Source organism: Oncorhynchus keta, chromosome 11 (assembly GCF_023373465.1).
Source record: "Oncorhynchus keta strain PuntledgeMale-10-30-2019 chromosome 11, Oket_V2, whole genome shotgun sequence".
Classification (NCBI taxonomy): domain Eukaryota; kingdom Metazoa; phylum Chordata; class Actinopteri; order Salmoniformes; family Salmonidae; genus Oncorhynchus; species Oncorhynchus keta.
In genome coordinates this window covers 39,508,592-39,521,940 of record NC_068431.1, presented here as the reverse complement: position 1 = coordinate 39,521,940, position 13,349 = coordinate 39,508,592, and the positions used below count along the sequence as shown (strand labels likewise).

At 40.2% G+C, this 13,349-nt stretch overlaps 1 protein-coding gene across 2 annotated transcripts; it reads right to left on the bottom strand.

The window, feature by feature from the left end:
• agtr2 (angiotensin II receptor, type 2) lies at positions 1-5,435 on the bottom strand. Of its 2 annotated transcripts, XM_052457197.1 has the most exons (3): positions 5,310-5,353; positions 4,328-4,492; positions 1-2,846 (listed from the first exon to the last, which is right to left on the bottom strand). In XM_052457197.1, the coding sequence occupies exons 2-3, from the start codon at positions 4,361-4,363 to the stop codon at positions 1,689-1,691; spliced, it is 1,194 nt and encodes a 397-aa protein (XP_052313157.1). In that variant the 5' UTR covers positions 4,364-4,492; positions 5,310-5,353; the 3' UTR covers positions 1-1,688. The 2 variants fall into 2 exon arrangements, with proteins under 2 accessions (XP_052313157.1, XP_035636519.1); XM_035780626.1 differs by lacking the exon at positions 4,328-4,492 and having other exon boundaries at positions 5,310-5,435.
• Positions 5,436-13,349: the final 7,914 nt, after the last annotated feature.

The window sequence follows — 13,349 nt, the reverse complement described above, 5'->3', positions numbered from 1 at the left end:
TTGATGCAAATGTGAATTTATAGCTAAAGTCAATCAAAATGGTAATAACTAAACCTACGATGGATCAACAATACTGTTCAAATACTCACAGAACACATAGGCGGTAGGTATTGGCCACACTCTCACTGAGTCGATGGCTCCCATCTCTCCCCACTGCACCCAGGATCCTCTCAGTAGTGGCCTTGCTGATAACTCCATGGTAAACAGACAAATGCTCTATCACACTGAAGCTTGCCATCACTATGAATGAATAGCACTGACACACAATCGGTATGGTAGTATTTACAGTACGGTAGCATCAACAGGAAATCATATCAAATCCTAAGAGGAAAGAAAAGATCACACATAGCCTTACAGATGTAGGATCTTAATTTGAGCCAGTTTGCTACAGCAGGAAAATAATCCTGCAGCAACAGGAAATGTGAATTCTAATTAATGAAAAGAAGATTGCAGGGGTTGACACATTTTTCGAAAGGTAAAATCAATCTGAAATTTCAAAGTGGAAATTATAAACTTCAGAAGCCTTCTTAAACCTCAAATATGTCCAATACACTCTCATGCAACACGGTGATCCAATTAAGATCCTACATCTGTACTCTCTGGTCATTAGGAAAACCCATCAGGAATCAGTATTGAAGTACAGTACCTGTATTTACATGTACGTCACCTTGATTTGTTTTTCCCTATTCTGTTCATTGTAATGTTCAGACCATATTAGATGATAATATGATGGGTCTGTAAGGGTTTTAATAACTAAAACTACAATTTGAAATAAAAACTACGCAATTATCAATCAGGGAGAATTCCTTTGCACCTGCAGTTATCAAACCCAGCCACAGAGTGGCAGTACAACTGCCTATATCAATGCTTGTTACTCAGTCTATGTCCTTGCCTCCATTACTGTTGCAAACAGAAATGTCAGGAGAAAAAAAACAGCAAGTTGTGATTGTATGACAAACAATCAAATGCATCTTCATATTGCTACAATGTGATGCAAACTCAACTCCTGGCTTTCCCATGTTCAACTTGATCATGGCCTTAACTGAATATATGTTTTGTTTTCACACCAAGAAGGCTGTCATTACTGTCTGGCTTTCATTGTTCTTTTATATCAAATGAAGAGTGACTGGAAAACATATCATTCATAGCGTATCCTGATAATGGTTGTACATTTGACACAATACAATGTTAATTATGGTTCAAGAGACACAAATTATACAGTTCACAGTAGATGTTTGCATTTACATTTTCTTGCCGTTTAGAAGGCTCTGTGTTCATTGACATATTTTTGTTACTTATATACAATAAAAACAACATACACATACCACATTATTGTAACTAGTACAAAGGCACATACACTGTAGTTGTATATTTCACACACTTATTATCACACTGGCCTGTGTATCTCAGAAAACATGACAGGTTTACCCAGCACATATACTGTAGATTTGGTGATATAATATCCCTTCCCCCTAACATGAGCTTGGTGGCATGGGATGTTAAACTGACATTTAAATCTATGTTTATATTCCCTCTGTCCAGCCTGCAGGTTGTCCCTAATTAGGAGTAGATAGGGGGGTTAACGTCCCCTGGAGACTAGGCACGGGGTTTATTCAGGATCCCCGGTGTCAACTGTTACACATCTGACAGACAGGCCTCTCATAGTCCTGCCATGTAACCTCCCTAGACTAGGGGCCCCTACTGTGTTGGTCCAGAGTCTCCAGTGGCCCTGTGTCCTTGAGGTCGCTGAGCTTCCTGGAGAAGGAGCTGAGCCTGGTGCTGATGGAGTCTCTCTTTTGGGACAGCCTGGGAGCCTTCTCCTCGTACAGCCGCCACAGCTGCTCCCGGAAGTGGTTCCCCACAAAGCAGTAGAGGAAAGGGTTGATGGCGCTGTTGGAGAAGCCCAGGCAGAGGGTGAAGGGCATCAGGGTAATGATGGCCTGGCGCACCCAACAGCTGTGCATCACCCCCAGGGTGCTCAGGGCATCCAGGAAGGTCAGCACGTGGAAGGGGAACCAGCAGACGAAGAAGGCCAGCACCACAGCCACCACCATCTTCATTACGCGGTCCAGGTTGCTGGAACTCTTGTCCAGGCTGGGCTGTCCCCCCAGGAGGTGCTTCCCGATGCGGCAGTAGCAGCTGGCGATGACTGTGAAGGGCACCAAGAAGGCCAGGATGTTCTTGGTCAGGGCCAGGCCTGGGAACCAGTAGGGCTGGGTAGGTGGGTAGATGAGTACGCAGGCCGTGACCCCCAGCTCCTTCAGGTGGTAGGTGTCTCGGAAGGCCATGGTGGGGATGGTCATGAGGCCGGCGATGGTCCAGATCACACCGCTGACCACTCGTGCCCGACACAGGTTCCTGCTGCACTGAGACTGGAGGGGATAGACAATGGCTCTGTAGCGGTCCACACTCATACAGGTAATGAAGTAAATGCTGGCGTAGACGTTCAGGGAGAGGAGGCAGCCACATAGCTTACACATCAGCCCACCAAACATCCAGTTGTAGTCAAAGGAGTAGTAGATTGCCCAGAAAGGCAGGCTGATCAGGAACAACAGATCTGAGAGGGCCAAGTTTACAATGTAAGTGTTGGCCACTGTTTTACGGTTGGACTTTTGACATAACACGAACACCACCAAGATATTGCCCACGAAACCAAGGACAAAGATGACACTGTAGATGGTGGGGATCAGCTTGTTCTGATGCAGAGAGGGGGAGATGGAATCACATGAGGAAGAATTGATCATTAAATCTTCTGACGAGTTGGTGGCCATTGAGAGGTTAGAGTGTGTCGATGCCATGGGTACTCTGTGTCCGTGATTGCTTTTACAGCCAACTCCCACTAAGGCCTGTAAGATAACAGAAAATCAGCAACATTTTAAATTAGAGAAACAAAGTCTCCTAACAAAATCAAATATCTGTAACCTAAAATACATGCACTAGTTGCAATAAGTCAGTAACTAAAACACAATGAGACAGTTTTGGCAAGCATGGTAAGAAATTGCTCAATGTTAGTAGACACATACAGGGTGGGCCAACTGAAGAATGAGGTGTTCTCAGCCAAGACTGAATATATTACATTCTGATGACAGCCAAATATTTTTGTGATAATAGCCGTATGTAAAATAATCGTATTATAGGGTGTTATTCTGTATTTTTCTAGCCCCTCTAACAGCAGATATAAGAATCCCCAAACCATTTTAATTTGTCATGAACCTAACGGAAAAAGAAATACATTTGTACAGCCCATTTGGGACTTGCTATTTGGATGGTGTTGTTTTGCGAATATGTATTGGATAGTCCTCCTCTGTGCAGGCTGGAGTCCATCTGGATAGTGTTATATAGGAGGAGACAGAAGGAACATGTGGTTGGTTGTTTTAGAGGGCTCTGGGGGTTCTGGGGTTGGATATAATCCCCTCTCCAGTGTCCCTTTGCATGAGAAACTCCCCTACATGCAGTAGTCTATGCCAATGGTTCCCAAACTGTGAGGAACTCAGTCCGACTTTAAAATCACTCTTGAAAGTTGTAATAGTAGAATGCACAAGGTCCAATTTCGAAATGAGGTAGTGAATCATCAGTTCCTCTTGTCATATCAGTCATTGCATACCTTATAGAGCTATTTATAACTTGTCAAATGTCCAGATCAACTAGCCCATGTCAGCTAATGTTTTTTTTTTTAATTTTTTTTTTTAACCCATAGATTTTGTTGACATTTTTTGGTCACTCTAACACATGAATACACATTAGACATGGCAAAATGTATAGAATTGCAAGAACATTTGCATTAAAACTACTCAATTTTCTTTGCACTCCATTACAAAATGTGTAGAATTGCAGGAAATAAGCTTTAAACCTGCCAAATTCTGTCCACCAACAAGAGGGGGGTGAACAGTTTGTGTCATAAACAGTGCTTGTGCCCATAGAAATAGACGTGGCACACACACGCAGAGGGTACGCGGGATGTTCCCCAATGCTGGAAGGGGGTCCCCAAGTGAAATAGTTTAGGAACCCCTGGTTTAAGCAACAAGCAGCACATGCAGTATAGAAAAGTAATGCATGTTGCATAGCATGGTGACTGGCTGGCTGCTGCGTTCCTCAGGAGATCTTTTAAGATCTTACCTATTATTAAAAAAATAACATTTTGTATTTGAAAGTGTGATAAAGGTAGAGCAACATCAATGATAAGGTGATTTGGATACCTTTATTCTATATGAAAGTATTGTACATGTATGTAATATATTTACATTTATATCTCAATATTTATTACATATGTAATACACTGAGTGTACAAAACATTAGGAACACCTTCCTATTATTGAGTTACACCCACTTGTGCCCTCAGAACAGTTTTAATTCGTCGGGACATGGACCCAACAAGGTGTTGAAAGCGTTCCACAGGGATGCTGGCTCATGTTGACTCCATTGATTCCCACAGTTGTGTCAAGTTGGCTGGATGTCCTTTGTGTGATGGACCATTCTTGATACAAACGGGAAACTGTTGAGAGTGGAAAAACCCAGCAGCGTTGCAGTTCTTGAGGCACTCAAACTGGTGTGCCTGGCACCTACTACCATACCCTGTTCAAAAGGCACTTAAATATTTTGTCTTGCCCATTCACCCTCTGAATGGCACACACAATCCATGTAAAAAAAACATTATTTAACCTGTCCTCCCCATCTACACTGATTGAAGTGGATTTAACAGGTGACATCAATAAGGGGTCACAGCTTTCACCTGGTCTATGTCATGGAAAGAGCAGGTGTTCCTAATGTTTTGTACACTGAGTGTCAATTGAAACTAATATAATTGGAGGAGGTACTGTAGATACAATTTATGACCAAATATAAATAATTTGTCACATTGGGTATAGAAAATTGAATACCTTCAGTGTGTTATGTATCATTAGTTTTTACATATTGAAAACCATTTATGGATGTTATATAATTAATATCACAGTTCTAATGTATCAACTTTAGTGTGACAAAACGTTCTAGCAATATGTTAAACTTTTAAACCTGTGAAAGGAGTTCTTAACAGAGTACAGTTCAGCTCTTGAAATTGAGAAAAACACTAAAATATTCTCTGTAGAGTTATTTTAAAATACTCTGCACTAATAATGAGGCTAATAACAGACTTAAAGTATAATAGAGAGCATCATTTTGAATACTGATTACATATAATTTTCCTCTGCAATACAATTAGAATGTACAATCTGAATGAATCCCTGAGATATAAAACTTTCTTCCAAGCTAACATAAAAATGACTATTTAAACATCTCAAAGCCACTATAACATTCACATGAAGTCAATTTACCTTATATCTTCTCCTGTTCAGTGAAAGTTAGTCCCGTGATGCGTTTGCCTGAACACTGGCTGTAAGAAGACTTGGTTCTGTGGTTTTTATACCCTCACTGGCCCATAGGGAGTCATCCATGTCTATGAAAGAGGAACTTGACCACATGCCAGCATTATGGGCCAGGCCAGGCATTCGTCACTCCTCTATGTCCCGCTCCCCTCATAAAAACAATCTGACGTCTAGAGACATAGTACAGGGGCACTTAAAGGGACAATCTGCAGTTAAAACATCAATATTTTGACTTCTAAATTAATGATATAGACCCATTGATTCTTGAAGAATATAACTTATGAGCTTAGCTCCACTGTCGTACTCAATCAGAACCTAAAATAAACTTGTTTTACCCCAATGTTTGCAAACAATGTAAACAAACACTGTACAGCCTCAAATCATGAATAAAACTATACTTTTGATATGATGGATGGTCAGTCCTTCTATCCATAGCTCTGTCTGTGACTTTGGGAGTGGTTACATTTATCCAGCCCCATGCCTCAGCTGTTTACCAAATCAGTGGTGGAGTGCCTACTTTGTTATTGTTCGAACTGCAGATTGCCCCTATAAATCCCATGACATGGTTTTAGTTTGGATTAGCACCTCATACACAGGCTCAGTCCAAAACTCTTCTATCAGAGTTCAAGAGAATCTTACTGGGGGTGCAGAGTAGACGGTGAAAATCTCACACATTATATAAAATAACAGTTATGCTGCTGATTTGATTTCCCTAAAAGAGGCCAGTCCAGAATTGAACTGCACGATGAAGGATGACATCAATTGCAAATCTTGATTGCTGTAAATCATATTGATTGCTGTAAATCATATTGACTGCATCTTGAGTGTTATGGTGTCAAAAGCTTAATAGAAATTACAGAAATTACAGCTCTGAAATTACAGAAAATTGAGCATTATGATTATTTGATTTGTAACAATACACAAGAACCCTCTCAAAGGTGAGCAGTGATTGGGTAAGGTGCTGCCAGACTAGATAACGTTGTGCGATCAGTAAGGAGATGAATCATCCATGTCTACTGTTGAACGGTGTAGTGTGACAGCCTGGTCTCATAGACTAGACGTAACATAGTACAATGTAAATCCTGGACACTCAAATTAGTATGATTTGTTACGTTTGGTATAGTTCCATAAAACAGAAGGTTACTTAAGGGCAAAAATGAAAGTAGGGTGGTTGGTCAGGGTGGATGGGATTATAACACGAACCAAAAGGTCATCAATGACAATTGTATCTAATTAGCAACTTTTCAACTACTTACTTTTATTTTGCTCCTACTACATAGCATGTTAACTAACCCTTCCCCTAACCCTTCCTCTTAACCTTACCCCATAGTCTAGCTAACGTTAGCCACCTAGCTAACATTAGCCATAAATTGTAATTTGTAACATATACATTTAGCAAATTATCATATTGTATGAATTGCAATTTGTAACATGATACAAACTGTAAATCGTAACATATACAAAATGGATGATGAACATCCACAAATTAATAAATACCATACGAAACGTAACATATTACACTAATTGGAGTGTCCCGGTTTACATTTACTATACTACATCTACCCCTGAGTCCAGGTTGAGTGCGGTGGCTGAGGTATGGAGGGAGAGTAGTGACCTGGTGTCAGGGTAACAGGGAGGATATCTGTCCTGTAGATCTCATTACAGCCATCTCTCATTAGGATTAGGGAGGATGTAGACATTACTCACCTCCCTCTCAGCCAGCCAAGAGTCAACAAGTTCATGTTGCACTTCAAAGAGGATGGAATTCCAAACCTCCTAGTATGCATGAGGAACAAGCAGAGCCAGATGCAAGTGAGGTGGTGGTATCTTTAAATATCCAAGTAGCCTACTGGAGATGAGGTAGAAATTCTCAGAAAAATCCACATATGTGGACCTAAATTATATGGTAATCTGGCTTAAAGTTTTGCTACAGTAAACTCAGTGTTCACTACCAAAATATCCATGATGAAAAAGAAATCCTCTATTGCTTATGTAGCCACTACTCACTATGGGCCCAATTTAGACTTAGGAAAGGCGTACATTTCCTACGCAGTCAGACTTATGTGCTGTACACATTGCAGTACAACATCTTCACTGAGTCCTGCCCCGCTACTGAACGACAAGTGGAGTGTTTGTAACACAAGATAGGCTGTCTTCTGTCTCTCATCAGAGATTGAAAAATATGAACTTTTCATTCAAGACAGGATAAATATATTATTTCAGGTGATAATAAAACAGGTTTTGTTTAGTTACTTTTTCCTCTAACTCTATAGCAAGTAAAACTAGCTTCGGTTGAAGATGCTACTGTAGCTAGCAACCTCCACATAATAATTGTCATCAAAAACAAACTTCATAACTATCCCAATAACCTTAAAACGGGAGCCAACAGTCATAACATAATTGGCTTAACAGCCAATGTGTATTATTTAACATTACTATTAAAATAGTACTCTTTTGGGAAAGGGTAACTCTTTACAAGTTGCTAGCTATCCTATAAAGCCATCACCGAAAACCACATCTTTTCATATTTCTCGTTGGTTTGGTAACTTCTTGTTCCTTGACGGACTCTGGCTGGACTGAAGAAACAACATTTTGAAAATGTCAAAGTACGTAGTGTCCGTGGGGGGTTATGGGGGCCATTCCTCTCCATTGTGAACGTCCCCATTGAAATGCACGCCATAAACAGAGTGCAACGTAACAGAATGCCTATGGGTAATGTGAACGAGGCTTTACCTTATGCAGTTGGGTAACTAATTTACAACTGCCAGGACGCAGTTGTAAATGAGACCTTGTTCTCAACTGGCCTACCAGGTTAAATAAAGGTGAAATAAATAAAATAAAAATGGGCTTTGCAGGCGTGGTTCCCTTGCGCGCACAGAATACATTTAATTAAACTGCTGAAAACCCTCCCACTTGCTGGCCAACAGATTTTCTCGTGGAGTTTTCATTCAATAAGATTTTCAATACATTTATCTAAAGCCATCCCTTTAAATTTGGTGTACCTTTAATTACAATTTGCGAAAGACGCACTTTTTTAACCTTTATTAAAGCAGGGAGTCACCATTGAGACAAGGGTCTCTTTCACAAGGGAACCCTGCATATACAATTTAATAAGAAACTCAAAAATCAACTATAATATAAAAACAAGTAAAATACAGCACAACACAAATATTCAAGAAAAACAATTACATTGCTCAGTATGGTCCCCAATCAATATTTTTAATTGCCTCAGCGGCACAAGAACATCCAATTCTAATGGATTTTGTAGTTGGTTCCAGCAGAGGTGCTTTAAAAATTGGATTTACATAGTTCGGTGTAGAACCGAGGAACCTCAAGAGTTTGCCAACCTTGTGAACTGGTTTGGTATTTCGATTTTAACACCTAATTTAGGTAGGTCAGAAGCTTGTGTCGCAGAGCTTTGCAAACGAAAAGGGAATAATGAAGTGATATACGGGACTTTAATGAGGACCAGAGAACTTTTTGATACAGGATGCAGTGGTGAGTATTAAAAATGTCATCTGTGATAAAGTGAAGGGCGCTATGGTAGACGACATCCAAAGCTTAAGAGTAGTAACTGCTGCAATCTGGTAAATGGTGTCACCATTGTGAAGAACTGTCAGGAAAGATGACTATACAATCTGCTACCTGTTATTTAGGGAGAGCTTTTAACTTGCTCATCCGTATGTTTTTTAAACATTAAATCTTTGTCAATACAAATGCCCAGATATTTATAGGCGGGAACCCGATCTATGGAGGTACCATCCAATGAATAAATATGTAGTTCATTAGAAACATTTTGCAAGAATTAGAGAACAACATACAGTATATTTAGTTTTGCCTGCATTAAGTACACATTTTAAACCAACCAGGGCCTTCTGAAAGGCAACAGATTGCAGCTCTAACATAGCCTTGTCAACAGTTGGGGGCAATGGCATACATAACAGTGTCGTCTGCATAAAGTTAACTGATAGACCAATATTATTTATATAAATAGTCAAAAGAACAGGTCCCAATACAGACCTCTGCAGTACACCTTTTGTTAAACTAGACTTGACACCATCAGAAATCAGGCTTTGTGTCCTATCTGACAGGTAATTCTCAAACCACTTGCAAGAAGCCTGATCCAGAAATATTTCAATCACCCTTTGAATGAGAATGTAATGTCGAAGGCCTTGGAAAGGTCTATAAATAAGGCAGCACAATGGTTATGATCTAAGCAATTTAACACATCATCTAGAAACAATTTAACACATCCTATAAAACAAGCGTAGCAGCTGAAACGGTCTAAAACCAGATTGTTGCACATTTAAAATAGAATGAGAAGTAAAACAAGTTCTTAGCTGAGAGTTGGCCAGGGATTCTAAAACTTTGGAAAGGTGAGAACTTGGAAATTGGAGGGTAGTTTTCTAAGTCAAAAGGATCTTCTCCTTTGTGTAGAGGGAGGACGTGCCGCTTTCCAGATCTTAGGGATAACACCAGAAACAATTGCCAAATTAAAATATAGGTTAATGATTGTGCAATAAGTGGTGGCAGAAAGCTGCAGTAAGAAGGGATCAAGAGAATCAGCCTCTGAGGATTTTTTTACATCGATTTTTAGCAAGGCATTTAGTACATCATAGATTAAATGAAAATAGAGCATGTGTATCTGGGAGTGCATCATTCTCTACAGTCTGTTTCAGGGTGTTTCTCAAAATGCATACTTCCGTGCTCAGAGCACGCAAATTGGAGCACGGGAGAGTTGGAGTATAAGTCCAAATCAAAGTAGGCGAAACGGAGCACGGAGAGCACTTCTCGAATGCGTACTCTGTTTGTATGTATTTTGAAGCATGCATCGATGCAAGCTTCAACAGAAATCATGCAAAGAAATATGATGCAACCACGTAAAAAATGACGCAACATTTCTTGAAATCAATGGCGGCCATTTTTTTAACTGTAGCGAGAGAAAATACACTTCGACTTTGGAATAAAAAAAATGTTGCCTATTTCATATGTTGCCTGACTACGTTGATACGTTAAATTAACACAGAATGTATTTATTTGGCATGTTTACCTGCTTACCCTGCATAAAATTAGCTTTATGTAATTTGTGCCTGTTTAACTAGCTGGCTAGCTAAATTATTACGATTCACATATCTAGCTGATAATTATGAAGTAAAAAATGTGCTTTGTGTAAATCTTGTTTCATCCATTGCTGCCATTGTCCTGGCTGGAAGACGGTTCAGTGAATGGGAGGTGAAGCGTGAGGTAATACAGTATGGGGAGTGCGAGTGCTTCTCAAATGTATTGTTTTATGCATCCTCCACACTCTCGTCCTCACAAGAACGTACACAAGAGAATGTGGTTGAAGAATGCACTCGGCGCATAAGAGTGTGGAGCACGATAGTACGCATATATATATATATATTATGCGTACTATAAAAATTGGAATCACTACTGGAATTGGAATAATATATGGATGAGACTGATCCAATTAACCATTGCATTACTGTTCAAAATGTTGTATCAAGTCTGCCCAAATGTGCCTAATTAGTTAATTGATACATTTTCAAGTACATAACCGTGCACTCTCCTCAAACAATATCATTGTATTTTTTCACTGTAATAGCTACTGTAAATTGGCCAGTGCAGTTAGATTAACAAGAATTTAAGCTTTCTCCCATAAGACATGTCTATGTCCTGGGAAATGTTTGTATTACTTTCAACGTCATGCTAATCACATTAGTGCACATTTGCTCAACCGTCGCACGGGGGGTGGGGGGGGGCGATCCCGTAGAGGTTTGACCGTTTCAGAATGGGTGGCAAGGAATAAGTTAGTCCTAAATATTTATTATTAAAAGCATTGTATTTATGACAACAACAAAAAACTATCACGGCAACTGGTTTGATACATTCCCATCTGAAGTACTTACATTCAGTAATCTTGCTCTGGTTTGTCATCCTGAGGGTTCCAGAGATAAAATGTAGCATAGTTTTGTTTGATAAAATCTATTTTTATATTCAAAGGTAGGAACTGGGTTTACACCTTTCCAACAAGTCGGTTCGTCAAATTTCTAGAGCTGCCCCGGTCAGCTGTGCTGTTATTGTGAAGTGGAAACATCTAGAAGCAACAATGGCTCAGCCGCGAATTGCTAGGCCACACAAGCTCACAGAACGGGACCAGCCCAGTGCTGAAGCGCGTAAAGATCATCTGTCCTCGGTTGCAACACTCACCACAGTGTGACAAACTGCCTTTGGAAGCATTGTCAGCACGATAACTGTTTGTCAGGAGCGTCAACAAACAAATCTAGGTTTGGCAGATGCCAGGAGAAAGCTAAAAGCCCAAATGCATAGTGTAAACTAAGGTTTGTTGGCGGAGGAATAATGTCCTGGGGCTGTTTTTCATTGTTCTGGCTAGGTCCCTCAGTTCCAGTGAAGGGAAATCTTAACACTACATCATACAATGACATTGTAGACAATTCTGTGCTTCCAACTTTGTGGCAACAGTTTGGGGAAGGCTCTTCCCTGTCTCAGCATGACAATTCCCCCATGCACAAAGCGAGGTCCATACAGAAATGGTTTGTCAAGATCAGTGTGGAAGAACTTGACTGGGCTGCACAGAGCCCTGACCTCAACCCCTTCGAACACCTTTGGGATGAATTGGAACACCGAATGCAAAGCCAGGCCTAATCGCCCAACATCAGTGCCTGACCTCACTAATGCTCGTGGCTGAATGGAAGCAAGTCCACGCAGAAATGTTCCAACTTCTAGTGGAAAGCCTTCCCAGAAGAATGGAAGCTGTTATCGCAGCAAAGGGGGAACAACTCCATATTAATGCCCATGATTTTGGAATGACATTTCAACGAGCAGGTGTCCACATATTTTCAAGACATCAAATCGAAAGAATCTTATTTTCTACAGAAATGATATCAATATTGCTGTTCCCATTTGAAACACAAGACAAATAATATGGATAAATAATGTAGCACTAATATCAACCAGAGCATACTGTATCAATTACATGGTTCATAGTAACCAGCAAAGAGTCTCAAGACTGTTCCTTCTTCCCCCTATGCCCTGTTGGACAGAATGACCTGAGGGGTTTGGAGGTTCTCAGGTTCAGAATTAAAACCATGTAGACCGTGGGTTGTAACTCACCACTTAGGCTCTCAGAGCATATTTTGGCAGCACTGAAACATGGGAAAACACAGCATGTCCAGTACTTGCATAATCCACCACATGTCTGTATTGGATTAAGATGGGGAGGGCGGAGAAGGAGATTCCTGGTTGTTTCTCACATTTAGGGAGAGCAGTTTTTACCCCCTGCATCTGGAGGGGCCCCATTCAATAGAGTATGCTGAAATTAATGGGGCAATCTGGCTGGGGTTCATTGTCCAATGAGGAGCTGGGTGAGAATCAGTGTTTGTTCTAAACACAGTGATGCTCACAGGTCAAACTCTCTTCTCGTAACCTCTTGCAAAGAGCAACACACAAATAGCCCACAAGAACATGTCTGTTTGGACTAATTTCACCAGAGAGTTGAGAATATGTACCACTGACTGTGAAAGATACAAATTGTGTGTCCTCTATGTCCTATTCAAACATTTCATAGCCCTGAAAAACAATGTGACGGTATTTGTTTGTTTTTACATGACATAGTTTGTATGTCTTTACAAGCTAATAATGGAAATGGTGTAGCTGTGTGTCATATACAGATTATGTAATTCAATACTTCACTATTTAAATGTATTTGACCTTTATTTAACTAGGAAAGTCCGTTAAAAACAAATTCTTATTTACAATGACGGCCTAGGAACAGTGGGTTAACTGCCTTGTTCAGGGGCAGAACAACAGATTTTTACCTTGTCAGCTCGGGGATTCAATCTTGTAACCTTTCTATAAAAGCGTGTATCAGATTTAGTTTGATGGCTGAATTACATTAAGGGCTGAAAAAAAGAGTGACATACATGGATTACTAAACTATCTTGTGTCAACCCCCCACTCAGCTACAGG

Coding starts and splice junctions, on each gene's coding strand:
- agtr2 (XM_052457197.1), bottom strand. CDS start 4,363: ATGTCCCGACGAATTAAAACTGTTCTGAGGGCACAA. Junction 2,847..4,327: donor AAACTGTTCTGAGGGCACAA/GTGGGTGTAACT, acceptor GTTATCTTACAG/GCCTTAGTGGGAGTTGGCTG.